At 39.1% G+C, this 18,627-nt stretch overlaps 1 protein-coding gene across 1 annotated transcript in view; it reads right to left on the reverse strand.

The window, feature by feature from the left end:
* Nucleotides 1–18,627, reverse strand: part of LOC149285261 (disco-interacting protein 2 homolog B-like) — an 82,751-nt gene that overhangs the window by 24,667 nt on the left and 39,457 nt on the right. The window contains exons 3-9 of the mRNA XM_089495612.1: nucleotides 8,241–8,366; nucleotides 5,241–5,366; nucleotides 4,691–4,903; nucleotides 3,797–3,973; nucleotides 3,139–3,258; nucleotides 2,316–2,513; nucleotides 1,288–1,379 (exon numbers count right to left, since the gene is read on the reverse strand). Coding sequence (XP_089351738.1) covers nucleotides 1,288–1,379; nucleotides 2,316–2,513; nucleotides 3,139–3,258; nucleotides 3,797–3,973; nucleotides 4,691–4,903; nucleotides 5,241–5,366; nucleotides 8,241–8,366 — 1,052 coding nt within the window. The remainder of the gene's footprint in view (nucleotides 1–1,287; nucleotides 1,380–2,315; nucleotides 2,514–3,138; nucleotides 3,259–3,796; nucleotides 3,974–4,690; nucleotides 4,904–5,240; nucleotides 5,367–8,240; nucleotides 8,367–18,627) is intronic.

Consider the following 18,627-nt stretch of genomic DNA (forward strand, 5'->3'; position numbering starts at 1 on the left):
TGCAATTACCATAAAAACCAAAGGGGCGTCCAATATATATCTCTGCAGAGCATGATGGTACTGTATAAATCAAACCAAATATTGTGCTTTTACATATTCCATAACATTATTATTATGGTAATCGCTGTTAAAAATTATAGAAATAGTTTTAATGGTTGATGCTGAAGTCTGACCACAGATGATGCATCAAAGGGGGAAAAAAGGGTTATTCAACATTTCAGCCACCAAGATGGCATCTCTGTCCCATAACGTTTAGAGTTTGAAATCAAAGCATGCAGTTTTGCTTTTTTTTTTTTTAAAACATTTTTTTCATTATTACTAAACTTGCATGGTTGGTAGAAAGAAATGAATTAACTAGGCACATGTTCTACAATAATGTCTTCCCGTAATGCTGATAAATACGTGCTACAATTAGCAGAATTCACAATGTTTAGCTCACTGAGGCGAAACAAAGCGTGCCGGGTTCAGTCTGCTGGATTTTATATACTCATCCAACAGGTATATGAGCATCGATGATAGGACAAGAAGGCAGACAAGAAAGGGGAAAAAAAACAGACATTAACACATTACGACAAACCAAAAAGAAGAAAACCACGTACGGCACAGCTTGCTCGATATACCTGCATGTGCTGCATCCGCATTGGGCCCTTACTCAACATTTAAAACGACCCGAGAGGGAGACATTTGTAGGGAGCGTTACCAAAGGTGGGACCTCGGTGACCATATCTAGGTAACTTATGAAGTCAGGTCATCCATAACATGGCCAAAGACCCTATTACATGAAACAAAGCCATGGACACGTAATACTGTGAGAGCAGAGTCTTACTGCGGAGCCCTATAACCCTTTTGTGCATTAAGAGAGCGGAGACGGAAAGAAACAAAAGGTTCAGAAACGTTGTTAACTTTAGGTCGGAAAACTTCCGAGGCAGTCGTGGTTTAAACAAGTTACGGCCTTTCTACTAAACATTTAAGATGTACAACTGTGGATTAAAAGAAGAACAAAGTATTTACTATAGCATCAGCTACCAGCATATCCACAAAGAGAACACATTCACCCTAAACAATAATTAAGCCTTGTGGTTCAGCAGCGCCACCTAATTAGTCTCGCCACATGAGAATCTTAACCACAAAGATAATTCCTGATGACAAATTATATATCAACATAAGAAAACATACCAAATGCCTGCTGAAAATACCTGCAGCTGATTACCTTAAAGGTGTAGATAACACATCTATGCATGGATACATATATAAAAACATTTCTATGCATATGCAGATATCACGTACCCTGTCTCCCGGTCTCAGTACTTGTTCGTTTTTTGTTCCCAGTTTGTTGAGCAGCGTATAAGCCAGTCTTACACTTCTGGTCCATAGCTTGCCTGGGAAGCAAAACCCAACAAATCATACAAAATGTAAACAAAATATTACCAGATCAACATGAACTTGCAAACATTCATATAACAGAAGCTCAAGACATTAGCCAATATATCCAGGTCTGTATGTAATTACACGGCTTCTGAATGGGGAAAAATCTGACTTTATTATGGCTTCAGCTACCTGTGACCCTACAGATTTCATCTGGGTGCGATCTACCAGCTCTAACTCAGTACAGAGAGAAACTACCTAAATAATGAGAAGTGCTACACATTACACAAGGGGCTAAGAGAAATGGGCTTATATTCACACTGAAAAGTCATCAATAAAGCAATATCACAATGGTGATCATTTCTTATACAGAAACTTCACAGATGAAAGGCTCGTCCGACACTGGACTTTTACCAAAGCCTAAGGATGAATTGAAAGGGTGTCAGTCATCGCTATAAATAAATAAATGGTAGTTTATAAATAATAATTATTAGTGGTGGTGGTGGTAATACATTTTTTTTAATAATTCTCCGTTTATTGAGAGATTGTGGTAATACATTTTAACTCAATGAGATATTTAATATCGTTGACTGGTTGTATGCTGATAAATAAGAGGAATCCATTGCTGCAGACAGAACTGCGTTGAAGTCCTCAAATTCCACTAAAAGTCTCGGTCACTGTTCAAACAAAAAAAGTCAAATACCTAATGTACTACAAACGGCACTGTATCAGCGGGAATAACGGTTACATTATTGGAGAAGGCAGCCAGATGGAGCGTGCGTTGAGTTATAATTGAGCAATCCTGGTAGATTCCCAGAAGAGGCATTAAACCACAAATAAGTTGTTGTTTACCAGCTGCAAATCATCATTTGGGAAACGGTCTACGCAGTCGGCAACGATTAATGCACAAAGAATAAAAAGGTTGGAAGCGATTAGACGGACTGTCTTACCGTACGTTAAAGTGTAAACAGGTTTCCCAGTCACATCAAGAGCGGTAAGACAAGAGCATTTTGCTTGCGTGGTTCCCCAGCGCTGTAAAGCGGCTTCAACGGATGGAGGCCAATTACACACCACACCCAGGGGCTCTCCTTTGACAGGGGTCATTTGACGACCTTCAGGTTTTGGTTGGTTTGGATCTGGTCTAGGAACTAAAAAAAAAAACAAAAAAAAAAACATGTAACTGATGCACTCTTTATGTACCATCAAGGGTAATACTGCACAGTTTAAGCTGTGGTGTGAAGGACAGACCAAGTTGAGCTTAGAACAAGCTGCTTCGGAAGCTTCTAAAGCTAAGACAGATACAATTAATAATGCAGCTTTTCAAATCATGTATGATGAACGCTATAATCAGCCCACCTGAAGCAATGTCAAAACAAGGTTGTAATGAAAGCTTGATTTACGAAGAAGTGAAATGTTAGTGAATGTTCTAAAAAAGGAATAACTGACATTTATCTCAGTGTAAAATACAGGTCAGGTTACAGAACCAGACAATAACAAAATCTCATGTAAATGAAAGACTATCTGGAAGTGCGATTTGTTCTTCGGATGAGTAACTTGCATAAAAATCTAAGTGACCCTACAGTAGACGGATGGATAAAATCTTTAAAGTTGTGTTTCTTTATCAAAGTTCTAGAATAGGGTGAATGGAAAAACATTTTTCGTCTTCCTAGTGTCAGAAAGTACAAATCATTCCAGCTGTCTCCTGGTTTTACTTTTCACAGACTAGTGGTAATATCTGGGCCCCGTTCACGAGTAATTAGTTCTTTACATTACCTTCCACAATCTCTTCAAAATCATCCACAAAGAACTCTTTTAAGGGTGGCCTTTTTGGTCTTTTCAAGGTATTAAGTAACTGTTGTATTTTTGTAGACACGCGAGTATTCACAGCGACACCTGTAATAACAGAATATATACTGTCATCACCTAAAATGAACCGTCTGAACAAGAATTCACCGACTGCTCAAGGAAACACTAGCTGGACAGAGACCCAACCGGAGGGGATTTACTCCACCCTGCTTTGATATACCCATCATAGGAAAACCACTTTTTGAATTAAAGAAAGAAAGAAAGAAAGAAAGAAAGAAAGAAAGAAAGGGGAAAAAGTTTATTTACTAGTTAAAATTATAACTTCAACTTTAACTTTATGTTCTGATAATCAATATGACCATTTCACTGCTTTTAGGCATTTCCCCATTCTAATGGTAGATAAAATAATGTGATATTAATGTAACTACAAGGCTATTGGCAATTTCTCATCATGACATAAAATATAGTATTTTCTAGAATATAATACTTATTTTAATAGATGAGAATAGATATCTCGAAAAACACCAAATTATTGCAAATCATAGTCTGTTGCGTTTTATCAGGTGCAACTTATATTCGAAAAATGCAAGGTAAATGCCACCACCCGAGATTATGATCCCCTTACCATCTGCAGTGTCCATGAGGCTTGATCGTCTAGCTGCCTTGTGCATTCCCTTCACTATACCCCCAGGGGGCAAGTCCATGATTGCTGGCCTCACAGAGGACAAGGACGACGAGGAGGACGAAGAGGTTGTGGTGGTGCTTGTGGTGGCGGTGACATCAGGTGGAGCTGAGAAACTTTCTACAAATGGCAACACATACATATATCATTTAAAAAAACGTTCAATAAGTTGAACATCTGGCTTAGTGATCGTCTGCAAATTGGTTCATTTCAATTTTTGTATTGAAACTCCTAATTAATGAATAAATGTATTTGTAAGCGACTGAGTGGCATGAGCCACCTTACATTTTATTGGGACAAAGCTCTTTCACGTTGTGTCACGGGGTTATTTATGAATTCTAGTGCAAAGCGTGAAAAGAGGCCTTATCACTATAGCCCTAAAAGTCCTGCTGACCAAACTGCACTATTCCATGGGTTGCTATGGTGTCACATTATATATTATTTAAAAAAACATCCATCTATATTTTATGTAATACTAAACCATGGTTATATGGTTTAGTACTTTGCCTAATTTCCTCAAATTGTATATTTCTTGCATACAATGTCTGTATTTACATGTTTGTTCAAACATCCCAGTCATTTAAAAAAAAACAAAAAAAAAAACAGAGCAAAAGACAAAATGAATCAACGGGTCACGAACACTTTACAATACCACATTATGGGAAATGCTGGTATGATGTGCACGGTGCAAAAGTGAAGTGGGCAACCAATTATTTTTCTCTTCATCCATATAGAAGCTATATTAATAAAGTACACACTATTCTGTTCAAGACACCCATAACTTGCAGAATTTACAGATACATTTCAACTAAAAAGGCTTCGGTTTCCTTCATTTACCTATATGAATGTTCGACAGGGCATCAGCTAATGATCCACTGGTGCTCTTTACTTCTCCATGTGACAATGTAGACGAGGCGGAGGAGGACGTTGATGAACCCTGCACAGATTTGTTGATCCATGATTCTGTGTTCTGCAAACTCTGAGCCAGGACTGCAGACAGCACCGCCTGGCGTCTTAGGGAACCCTCATCCTCCGATGCAGATGACGTATCTGGAAAATCAGAAAAAGTATACATAACTTAGCTGTTAATGTATTTTTTTCAATTATCTCTTTAGTACCGTTTAATCTAGCAATGCGCATATCATAGCCATTATAGACATATGTTCAAAACATTCAGTATAATTCCATTCTTCAGACTATCCAGTGTAATTCCCCATTGGTATTTATTAGGGCTATGAATTTATGAGCTCTTACAATCTGGGAGGTTCGTTATTTAATAGAACATATTTTATTCTGGTTTGTGACCATATTGCTAGTTTCATCATGCACAATGTGCAGTTCACTCATTGACCTCAAACTACATTTACTTTGATCCCAACTGCTGTACCTGGAGGTGTACATGTGTCTGCTGGGGACTGCACAAAAGTTGACCGCCTTTTGGTTGGCATTGGCAAGGCCATCTTCTGCTCTTTATGTTTAGCCAAAGCAGCTTGAACTGCTTCTGTATGGATATCTGCAAAAAAAAATAAAATATATATATATTTTTTTAGTTGACGAATCAGCATTCACAATGTTTGCCACCGTACGAGTAGGAAAAAATCTGAAAAGACAAATTTTAGAGAGAACAGCTATACCATAGTGAACTCATTGATAAGTTAAATCTACATGCAAACAATACTCAAATCTACCTGTCTTCTCTCCTTCTCTCATGTCCCGAATTACCAACTATTTGTCTGCCATTTCTTCATGGATGTCAAAATGCTACCGGAAACTTAAATCTCTCTAAAACTGAACTCATATTCTTCCCTCCTCATCTCCACCCCAGTACCTGAATTCCTAATCTCCATTAACACTACTATCTTGCCTATTAACCTGCGCGGTTGGGGTGAATCTTTAACTGAAACTCTCACATTCAGTCCCTCGCAAGATCGGGTCACATGCACCCATTCCTCGCCCAAGAAGCCACAAAAACCCTGGTTCATTCACTTATCTCCCACCTTGACTGGTTGGCATTCCTCTGTCTCGACTCTCCAATCAAAAATCTAATTCAAAATACTGCTGTACGACGCTTATTACCTTATAACCTTTAGATTTAAATAAAAAATTATCCTACTGATATATTAAGCCTTCCATAATACTGCAAAATACTTTCCTACTTTATCTCAAACCCCATTTCTCTAGAGAAGAGTAAAATCTTTGTGGCTAGAACGTATCTGCCACTAATACAACCCCCACATCTATCTATGACAGGGTCTCCCCCATTTCTCCATACCTTAGGTTTTCTCCTCACCCCCATCCCCTGTAGATTGTAAGCTTGTGAGCAGAGCCTTCTTTACCTAATGTATCGGTTTGTCTTAGTCTGTCCATTCTAGTCTTATCATACCCCTTGAATATATGTATTGTAAGAAGTGCTGCGTAAATCGTTGGCGCTACATAAATAAGGAGAGCCTGCTTTGCAGAAACCTTGTACATTTACATACAAAACCAATGAAGAAAACATCACAAATGAGCAAAGCCCAGCGTCATTCTCAACTCAGAAACGACCCTGCCAGGGCCAGCAATGACTGCAATCCACACAGATCTAATGGGATGCCGATAGATTATTAATAGACTAATTCCACCAGTGGCAGGTTATCATCAGCAGAAACACAGAGGACTGTGGGACAAACGTGAAAAAGCCAATGGAAACAGAGGCAGTTAATTATATTTTCAAAATATGATATAATTAGATTACTGGGTACTCCCGGAGCGGATGGATCTTCTGACACTGTGACCACAATCTAGAAGGAAAACTCGCAAAGTAAAACCTGAAAACATTGACAAAATCTTAAAGATTCGTTTTTCCTAATGGAAATGCTTACCAGCAATTGATTTGGTATTTAGCTATTGGTATTCGAAGACCAAACATTACATATATATCGATTTATATGCAGCTCTGTACAAAGGGTAAACAGGACTTGCATATAGCAGCAACATGAGAATTTGGATTTAAAGGAACAAAAAGAAATAGAGTCTAGCTTGCATTGAAGAATATGCAATAGTATTTGTTCATTCCTTGCCAAGATATAGATGAACTTAGATTCTCAAGAGAGAAGCAGTTAAACAGCATGATTAAAAGGAAAATCACTAGTGTGCCAGATGGGAATATAGAGTATCTTCAGATCCATAAGGGGAGAGAACACCGTGAATTACAGACATGGATTCCGGCTAACATTCTTTCCACCAGACTCATCAGCATACCTCTCAATCACGTATTCAGCTTATAAGTAAGCACCAGACGGGGCGCGAAACGCGTTAAGCCTTTTTCACAGGTTCTCTGTCCTACGCACTGGCGCTTTAATAAAGAACTCCTAAAGAAAGATTTTCAGGGTTTTTTGCGCACTGTTTGGTCTCGTTCCGAGGGGACTTTTTAAGACTCGTAGCCGGCATTTTCCCTCTATATGGGGTGAGGCAAGTGATGATATATTCACTGATTAGTTTGCCGGGCACTGAGCCCACATTGTATAAGCAATCATCAGCATAGCAGCCTAACCTAACCCACACTACTACTACTACTACTACTACTGAGGTTTTTCTTTTGGTCAATCCAAAAACTATGTTGCTCCTTAACTGAGCTAAATCACCACTACTACTAAAAAGAAATGAAAGCTTCATCTGAAGAAGAGACCACTGACATCCCAAAACCTTTAGTAACTTTGCATCTTTCTATGTCAGCGCAATAAAAGGTATCAACCTTGACAAAATACTCCATTAGGTTTTGTGTTAATATGGTTATGTTGATTTTTCTTAGTACTTCTATGTAAGGTTATTCTCCATGATCAGCTCTAGTTTAGGGCTTTTAAATTCGCACATAAATAATCCATCATCTTTTTCAACCCTGTTCAGGTGAACCCTGGGTATGTATGACCTAAACTGTTGGCACTGCACAAACAATAACCTTTTTAAGAGACATTGTGCTGCCATGCCATAACAGTAGGACTATTAAACATCATTTCCAGAGGATGAGGCTGTAAAGAGCATAAGGAATGAACCGTTAAAGGCAAGTTTTACGTGGCAGACAAGCAGCACAGCAGCCAAGCAACAGCGAGGGAACTTAAACACGCACTAGATCGGTAGGGCAAGTAGGCAGACCAGAGGAGGTTAAATGGTATCAAATTCTATGCCATCAGGTGTATGCCAATCTGCCATCAAATTCTGTTTCCATGGGCACAAATGCCATTTACCTGTCCCCAAATGTAAAAATAAATAAGTGAACCCGTAAAAAGTGTACTGCCCATATGTAATTAAAGTACGTTCACAACTGCTGAACCATTAAAAGTTTACCCCTCTTCTGATTAACATTTTACTAGGCAACAGATCCATTATAAACAGTGACATTTCTATTTACCTGAGCGGTAACGTTCATCTCTGGCGCCCCCAGATCTGGCTCTATGGTACTTGGAGGACTGTGCTGGAGCTGCAGTTGATGATGATGTCTGATTTCTATTATCCTTCTGCAGGGCTGGGTCAACACCTGCAAACAGTGGACAGATAACAAAAGTATTAATGTACGTAGACGTTAAAAGGGAGAGTATTACTAAAGTGACATTTATAAACATACGCTATAAAACATTCGTATTCCTTTGATGCGCAGCTCTTACTTCCCAGGTTTGAAACCGTAACGTGGCAGATTTCTTTGGCATCTGTTACAATGCACTAAAACCGAGTCCTGATGGCGTGGGGTCAGATTATAGCTTTTTAGGTGGACAGTGCTTTCACAACTTTTTTCCAGAAATGTTTGCATTATTAGCGGTTGAACGACTCTTATTTAAATACAACCTCACCGCAAAGTACAAAGCACGGCTATATTTTTTTGAAACAAGGCTTCAGGAGACATAGAACAAAAACATACATTAGGGGTAACATTTATTACCGTAACACTGAATGGAGATTGTTGTTGCTTCAAAAGTGTATATGTCGGAACAAAAGCATTAAAAAACGGCAGCCAGGAGAAGCCATTTATATTGACTAGCCACATACAGTGGAGGTTGTTTGAATAATACTAGCACATTTTGGAAATCATTCAGTTATTAAACAATTAAAGAAATTCATCAAGGACCCTTTTCACGCAATTTTGTTGAAATCATTTATCGTCACCCAGCGTCTCTAAGGCTGCTTTTAAGGTACGATGCCAAGTCAAAACATGGCCAACTGCTTCTACTGGGGACTCCAAAAAGCAGCTGCTTATATTTTAATAATTACAGTCTGCTATTATAGTAAAATAATAAAACTAAAAGCACTAAAAAATGAAACTGAATTAAAAAAGCAATCAACATGCATATTTAAAATAAACCTGTATCGTGCATTGTTTAAAAGGAACATTGTTAGATACTCCTTGCAGGAAACTTTTGGCGCATGTGTTATTTGCAGCTAAGATCTGCATTGCTCGTAACTGGAAAAACTCCTCCCCTCCCACGATCCAAGAGGTTCTCTACTCCCTCACTACCACACGTATTTACGAACAGATGGCGCACACGGCCTCTAACTCCCTCCATCTCTTTCAGTCTACCTGGGAGACTTGGGATGATTATTATAGGCACACGTTCACCCCTGCGCCTGGAGGTTTCATCCTAGGGAACATGCGTACTCCCTGGTACACGAAAGCGGTTACTGACTCGTGAGGGTACTATTATTGGATATGTTCCCCCCCCCCCCTCTATCCTTTTTTTTTTTTTTCTTCTTCTTTTTCTATTTTCCTCTTCTTCTTTGCCACTGTGCTTTATTTCAGTTGACATATGTTATTAAATTGTTAAAATTTTTAGATTTCCTTGGCAGCTTACGGGCGGCTCTCACATCTCTGACACTCCTCCTCTGCCTGTATTTGGTGCCTATTGGTCATGATGTTCGGTGGACTATTGGATTGTTTGTACACGTGTCTTTGTCATCTGGCGCTGTGGTGTTTCTTTGACCGTACTAATCTCAATAAAACTTCTATGTTCCAAAAAAAAAAAGGAACATTGTGAACACAGATGTACTGCTGGATCGTACACCTTCCAATGGTCTTCACAGCCGATCACATATATGGTAACACGTGGCTGGACACCATTAAATCCGTGGGCACGCTCGGTAGCAGATCCAAGCCTGAATTCTTTACAAAGTGGGAACCGTGGCCCCAGAGCTAATAAATACAAAGTCAGGTGTGGGATTTTTTTTCCACGCTGATGGATCACAAGATGTATCAGCGTTTTAGACATGAGTACGTTAATTATGCATATGCATGGCAGCAGATTAACAAATGATTCATTAAAAAGGCAAACCCTGCGGGGCCTCTGGCTTTCACTAAATATAGAAGACGTAAAAATTGCTTTCCATATCTGAAATGTCACAGAAAATGATAGGATTCACATTAACAGCGTCTCCTAATGCTCATTTTCAGACAGACATGGTCATCAGTGCCACTTTTGTAATGATACAGCACATGATTAGAAGAAAGAGTCAAATAATCAGCAGACACAGTGAATGAGGAGTAGATTTGGGATGTGTAAAGAGATCAGGCAGCCAGTGAAGTGCGTTACATTAATCAGATGAAAATGGCACATAAGGATTTGTGGGCTTTCACGATGGTAATATATATACTAAATTCATAAAAAGGGTCCCAAACACCCTTTGTTCGTCTCATCGCAGCAACCATTGGGATTCTTCTGCCTATCATGCAGATCAAGAACATTTCCATTACTATAAAACAAGATTACTACGTGCGCAGGGAAACACGCGAGAAGAAGAAAAAACAACGAACACAGATACTTCAAACTTTGAATTCACAAACACAAGGCACCCTTTTCTCATTGTTGTGTACGAACTCTCTATTCGTATATATGGGACAATATAAAGCCTTTTCATGTTTGTGGCTTCAGAGTCCTTGCACTAACATCCCGTGGGATCGGGGATCACCTCTAAGATTACAAAATAACAAGCAACAGGTTCCTGCTCTCAATCTTCAATCTGATTATAGGGGGAAACAACAAGTTCCATTTGTATTATTAACAGCAAGACTACTCTGGTAACCTTTTGACTGTAAAGTTAACCTTCATTGTGGAGGTTGATCTTCAAGAAATACCAATACACTTTTATATATTTCTTTTTAATAAAAACATTTTAAAATGGTAATACAATAATGTCGGTATCTTCAGCAGAGAGGAGATCTGCTGGAAGGAAGAGTGCAGAGTTCTGTAGGTTGAAGTCAGCAAAACAGGCGCAGAATGGGTGGCAACATTGGGCACCATAGATGGTGGCCTTCAGCAGTTGCTTATGGTGCTTGCATGGGAGCGCCTCCCTGCTGCATTTTACTCTGTGACTCAAATGAAACCCAATACTTCCACTAAATGCTTCAATGGAAATATGATCACCGTAATTACAAACATTCAGAATAGTATGAGAAAACCGTGCTATGACTCAACGCACAATGCTAAGACAGTGGGGAAAGCTGTCTTCAATTCACTACAATCAGGAATTCACTTGGTCGTTAAAAAATGCAATCCACCCAAAGTAAACTGGGCGGGTTACATAGAGAGTTTGGTTCATAACACATAAAAGTCAAATTAAAATTAATATCTGCATAATTAATAGATCCATTCACTTCTAAATTAATGCCAGAAGCTGAAAGCGAGTCACAGTACTGCATCAAATAAAAAAAAGAACAAAAAAGAAATGCAAACGTAATCAGACTTGTCCACAAGTTAAAAGTATTATTAAAGTTGTCCTCATCACAGTGCCCTGTTGGAATGATTCAAACTTTTTTTTTTATTTTTTATTGAAATACATTGTGACCTTTAAAACCCACACGCAATGCAGGATAAGCAGGAGGGACAATCTCATATCTTCTCAGTATTAGAGGAGTTTATAGGAATGTTGGTCATAATTAAGAGACAAACCAAACGGGACAGTGATTGAAAATCTGCTCTCAATTCCTTAGGATGTTTCTAAATAAAAAAGGAAAAAGTACAGTAATTAAATGTGACATAAAACTAAAAATGCTGATGAATGAAAAACAACGAAGATGAAAAAAACCACAGTACTCTCTTCTGTGCGCTGTGAACTACCACTATTTTCTGTTGATTACATGATAATGATTATGTTAATGTTCATGCTATTTATTATGTAAAAACCACTGTGTTTATTTTATAGGATAGAAAATACGTGCATTTGTCTGTATTTACATGCCAAAAACACACAAATCATTGGTTGTCCAAAAATGCAACTGCAGAATAAAGATGAACTTGGAACAAGCTTGAGACTACAGTTTGAGAATAAGATGACAAACTCTCCCTGGAATAATCTATGAGCTGTATTAGGCACAGATTGCCTGAATCCAATCTTATTACTTGATCTTGTCTAATTAGTTATGAATGAGGGTGGATGCCCTATTGGCATTCTGCTTGCCCATTTCTGTCTACTGACAATAAGGTAATATTCCGCATTTGTGCAAATGTCAAGAGTTCTTACAATGGAGGTCTGTCCTAAAAGCTTGCCTACGTATAGACCCCCAGCGACCATTATTTCCCACAAATAACTGGCTCCCAACACAGTGCCAACAGTCCAGGTGATTAAATCTATGGATTTGAACAAAATCCTGTTCTCTTTGTCTAGATTGCCTGGGGTCCCAATGGGGACTGATGGATTTTTTCTGGCCAACCCTCTCTATTCCATCTTATCCCCTCGCCCCTAACCTCCATCCCCCTACATTTATGCTGAAATGATAGGTTTGTTTTGTGTCATAATGACATTACACCGAATTCCCTTAAATTACTGATAAAATCAAAACATCAGCTTTTAAAATGCTGTTGTATATTTTTGCCCTCTAGTCACATAATTAAAACTATGCTCCGTTTACTATAGATATCAAGATAAACTTAGTTTCCTCCGACATAGAAAAAAACACCTTGTGTCTCGGGCTGTTCATTTTTCAATGTTTGAACTCCTCGCACCACGATCGTCTTGAATACTCTCCAAGGGTTTAAATCAGGCTCTGCAGATTAAGAGGCCCGATAAGCCTGTTACACCCCGTCTGGCAAATTGTTCCTTAAACCCCAAATTCTAATAAAAATCACTTAAAAAGTTCATTAAAAGTGATTTTTTCCCCCTTCCAACAGGTAAGTAAATAAAAATGCATTACCCGCCTATACTCGCATGAATACCATTACAAAGACTCTTTTAATAAAACAATTAGTAGACTACATTTTTTATAAAAGTTCTACTTTTGAATATTTTTCTTTTTCAGCACCAGATCATGGGGTGACATTGGGATACCACACAGCATGTTTCCATATTACATGGGTGGTCGCATGTCATCACCGCTCCTTGAACTGCCTTTTTAAACACACCTTTGGTGCCGCATACATATGCAAATTTGCCACCAGTCCCGAGAATTGGGACATTGGCTAGGGCATAAGTACTGCCCTCAAAAATGTGGGGCTGTCGACAATTTAATAAACATTAAAAAGGTTGGTGTCATCAGGATTTGCTCTATAGAAATATGATGATCAATGAAGACAAATGCCAGTGGCCTCTGTGTTAAATATCTAAGAAAGCCAAGCCGTGTAACTCCAGCTTCTTAACAAAACACGGGTTCATTCTGCACCCAGAGCAGAATATATTTAGAAGCTGAATGACGAGAGACGTGTACGATAACCACAAGAGATACTAATTTTCTCTTTAGCTTTTGGATCTTGGAAGACAATAAGCGCATTGTGAATGGTGTTGTGTAATGTGCCAAGTATGTGACCACCTCAGGCTCATACGAATGGGATTTCCTTTTTATCAGTTGCACAAGCAGTGGAATATTAAATGCTTGTCAAAGTGATTCACAGATACGTTCACTGGTCTTTCTCAGTAATGCCGATGACATGTTAACCGATCAGAAGCTGTCTCACGAGAAACACAATTACATAGCTGTGTGTAAGGGAGAGTTTCCACAGATGTTACATGACATTTTTAAAGAGCAAACCAAACAAAAAACTGCATTATTTCATTACAGAGATCTAATTCTAAAGCAATCAGCTAATCAGAGAGCGTAAAGAATCACCAGGAACGAGATGTAGCAGAGCATGGTATAGAGACATGTTTACCCCCAAAAAAACTAGAGTGTTTATTGGATATTATGCCATCATGAACAAAAATATATTAAAACAGGTGGACTTTTTTTGGTGACTAGACACAGTACTGTCTCAGGAACAAGGAACATGACTATCGTTGTCACCCGTCGAATTAATGCATGCCGTTATTAAGGACCGATCCACCCTAAACTCCTTATGTCTTGTTTTTACATGCAACCATCCTAATCAAGCCATCGGAAGGACCAACAACCTCTACGGATCGCCCTGACTCGCTATTCAAGGAGTCCTCTCCTACTGAATTCGGATCCCCCGTTGCAGATATAACAGCTACCACTCTTCTGGGAAGGCTTTCCACAAGACCCTGTGCCCATTCATCCAGTAGAGCATTGGTGAGGTCAGGCACTGATGTTTGATGAGAAGGCCTGGCTTGCAATCTAAGTTCCAGTTTATCCCAAAGGGCTCAGGGCTCTTTCCAGGCCAGTCAAGTTCTTCCACACCAAGCTCATCCAACCATGTCTTTATGGCCCTTGCTTTGTGCACCTGGGCACCACCATGCTGGAATAGAGGCTACTTCTAACTTTGTAAAACACAGCCTGGTTTAAAACGCTTACAAAAGTAGCATAATCTGCTAATTATCTAGCACTACAGACTACACAAGGAGGTGACCATAGGATTTAAAGCCTACACAGCAAGTGGTTTTCAAGCGCAGCCACATCAAGCATGAACCACAGATATTCTATCACTGCAGTTTTATAAGGGACACTATGTACATGTATACATAGCGCATGTTTATGAATCTTATGTGAGGGAGTGTGCATGTATATGCTGCCGGGAGGATGGGTGGCACCACGTGAAACAGGTTTGTATTTAATCAGGTAACTCTCTGAACGCATGACTTCCTGTTAGGGAATTCTTTTGTGAAGTCTGTGTGATTCGAATTAAAACTACATTAAAACCGATTGCTATAGCAAGTTAATGGTTAAAAAAGCCCCACATATTCGGGAAAAAAATGTTTTTTTGTGTTTTTATTTGAATATTACAACAGACCACATGTTAGCTCTAGAAAATGGGGTGTGGTAGATACTGTGATCGACACAATCGCTTTTTTTTTTTTTTCACACCCACTCAATCGTCAGACCGTAGAGCTGCCACTAGGTGGCAGAACAACAATTCTCAACCACTCAGAAACTTCATCCAGAATACACTCACTGATGTCTTTACATAGGAAGGAGGACACCTACGTCAACATATAGTTTATATAAAGTGCAATCAGCGGAACAGAATCGCCACTGGGATTTGTTCTTCAGCTCTCCGCTGTACAAAAGCAGCAAGAGATGTTCGGAAAGTTCACCAGAACTGTAGCGGATATTAAAATGTCAAAATGTATACCAGATCGGTCAAAAAGGCAGAAAACAATGGAAGTATTGTCATCATTTTTCCAGTATGTCAGAGATCCTTCTAACCATCAACAATCTGGAGCTTGTTGGTTAATGCTGTACCTCATCTATCTCGGCCGGGCTTCGACAATGATGGACACACAGGTTCCATTCCCTTTTCTCAAGTCTGCCTTAAAAATAGGAGCTTCTGTTGCCAAGTGAGTCCACGGAGAGTTGCTGATTTATAAATACATGTTTATATAATGACTTTGTTATAGGAATAAACTAAACAAACTTTTTGACATGCTGTTTTTTTAAAAAAACACTGGGATAGCCAAGATTTGTGTGAGGAAGAGAACATGCTTTCAAATTCCCGCAACAAATCATAGGACTCGCTGGTTCTATGGTGCTATCCAGGCCTACATACTAGACCGATTCCAGTACTGAATGAGCAAAGAAGGCTGTGAAGTTGTTAACATTTTCTTCACAAAATACACAAAAATACTCTGCTCTCATGGATATCAAACCATTAAAAACACAACATAGGTTCATAATAAAATAAATAAAAATTTATAGTACACCTGGGTCACTAGGTACAGGAAATCATTCAACCATGACTTCCTGTCTCATAGGGGTATAAATATCAGGTAACACATAGGCCAAATTCCCTTAGTCATTCATCACAAGGGGTAAGATCAAGGAATATAGCTGTGATGTGCGGCAAAAGGTTGAAATGGGAAGAGGCTATAAGAAAATAGCAAAGCATTGAAAATGCCCATTTCCACCAGGACAATATTTAAGAAGTTCCAGTCAACTGGAAATATTATGAACCAACCTGAAAGAGGACATGCGTCTATATTAAAATCATGATTTCAGGTACTATGGTCCGATGAAAAAAACAAAATAGTGCTTTTTGACAAACACCAGAGGTGAGTTTTCCCACACAGAGAGGTAGCAATATCAAAAAGTACCTCATGCCCACGGTTAAACATGGCGGTTGCTCTTTAATGTTTTGGGGCTGTTTTCTGCCACAGGACTGGGACATTTGGTTAGGATACATGACACCTGACTGCCTCTGCCAGAAAGCTTAAATAGGCCGTGGTTGGATCTTTCAGCAGGACAACGATCCAAAACATAAAGCAAAACGCTTTACTGGCCACTGGCCATCCCCAACAAACTCCATAGAAAACTTGTAGGTTGAACGGAAGAGGAGAGTCCACCAGCGTCAACCTCAAAACTTGAATGATCTGGAGTGATTCTCTATGGAGGAATGGTCTCAGACCCCCTTGCAATGCATTCTCCAACCGCCATCGGGCATTATAGGAGAATGTAGCACAAAGTATTGACTAAAAGGGTGCAAATAACTGTGCCCTACATATATTTCACAAATGTTTCTTTTATTTTGGTTAAACCCGTGTGGTGTTTAAAATTGTTGATAAACACAAGTGGAGAGTATTTTGTGTATTTCTTGAAGAAAAGATCAAAGGGTTTAACAAACATTTTTCACAGCATTCTTTACTCATATTTACTAAGCGTGCCAATATTAGTGGAGGGCACTGTGTGTGTGTGTGTAATATATATATACACATTAACGTTCATTATATTTGTAATATTTATACTACCTGGATATTCAGTCAACAACATGAATTTTTTATTATAAAACAAATGCAAAACATGGTGCTTCAGAGAGATTTAAGCACAGCATGTGCTTTTTCAGAGATGCTTGTATTTTTAAAGGCAATGCATGATATATATATATATATATATATATATATATATATATATACCGTATTGGCTCGAATATAGGCCGCACTTTCCCCCCCACTTTAAGTCTTTAAAGCGGGGGTGCGGCCTATATTCGGGGTCTAGCGCCCGACGCTGCCGGGCAGGCAGCGGGGTTAGGATACAGATCCTGGTGCAGGGGACCCGTATCCTACTCTCGGATGTGCCCAGACAGCCTCCCCTGCCAGCACTTCCCACACGGAAGTGTGTCGCGCAGACATTCACCGGCGATGCGCGTAAACAGCCTCAGCTGCCGGCACGTCTGCACGATGTGCTTTAACAATCTCCCTTGCCGGGAATTCCCACGTTATATATATATAATATTGCTCTAATATAAATAGGTAATTGAGCTCAAGATGGCATGCGGTACATGGAAAGGTAGGGGTGAGGGCTTGTCTTAGTAACAAATATGTAAGAATTAGGCATGACTGTCCCCCTAATGGGTGTAATATAATGTGTATGAGCACGAACAATAGCTGTAAAACTACGACTTGGCTCTCACTGATGTAAGCGCTCACCGGAAACTTCAAACGCAATTTGAAACGTAAAGAGATGTATTTATTAACCAATTAAAGGCCTTTTACTATGTCAAGTATAACTAAAGCAGCATTCCTCGTGTATTTAATGGTTCGTCTCCTGCAGGAGGCAGAGGCACCGGCCGCAATCAATATCGCCCTGCCATGCGGTGAGGAGTAGGTCTGACACAAATCATTAACCACAGGCAGGCCCAAGTGCTGAAGAGAAGAGGCCGGCCGTGATATCGGCAACGTGGACACTGCGTTTTGCTAGTGTTACTGAAATGTGGAAACTTTAAGGTGGTACTTCGCATCATACAAAGGAGTTCGGGGAGTGGGATTGTATCCTGGAAAAGTATGTGGTCCACATAATAAAGGGTGCGGACACAAAGGGGTGGTTGCTTAAGTAGAACTTTAAATAGTCTAAATGTAATACAAAACATTAACTATTACAGTATCTAGGCATTCTTTTTTTGATAATTCCAAGTATGAAAGTGGAAAAGTAGTCCCTGGTGTGCGATCCTATTCACTGCTTAAACTACATTTCAATCCAACTTTTCCCTTCATTATAATGTCCGGGTCATATATTTATAAGACTTTTGTGTCTGTATGTGTTAATGTGTATAATAATGTATTTTTGTTATGTATGTTTTTAACCTCCCCATTCAAATTGTGCTGCATAATATATATGATGGTACTTAATAAAAGATAATAATAATAATAATAAACTAACCACCCACCCCAAGACCTGAATTATACATAGGAAGTGACCCACTCTGAGGAGAGAAACCACCTTAATTAATGGAAACGCTAAATGGATATAAGTCTCACTGAATATTAAAAAATCACAATGGAAAATAGTAAAGCATATTGTTTGTCAATTTAATAATCTACCGTTATAATCTTTGATGGGAGTAGCAAGTCTGCGATTTCCAGTTATACAAATGTAAACATCATACAACAGAAGCTTATGTAATATTAAATACATTTGTGTGTATATAGCGTTGTGT

This window comes from Sceloporus occidentalis, unplaced genomic scaffold (genome assembly GCF_023333645.1).
Source record: "Sceloporus occidentalis isolate IW3139 unplaced genomic scaffold, rSceOcc1.0.p SCAF_82, whole genome shotgun sequence".
NCBI lineage: Eukaryota > Metazoa > Chordata > Lepidosauria > Squamata > Phrynosomatidae > Sceloporus > Sceloporus occidentalis.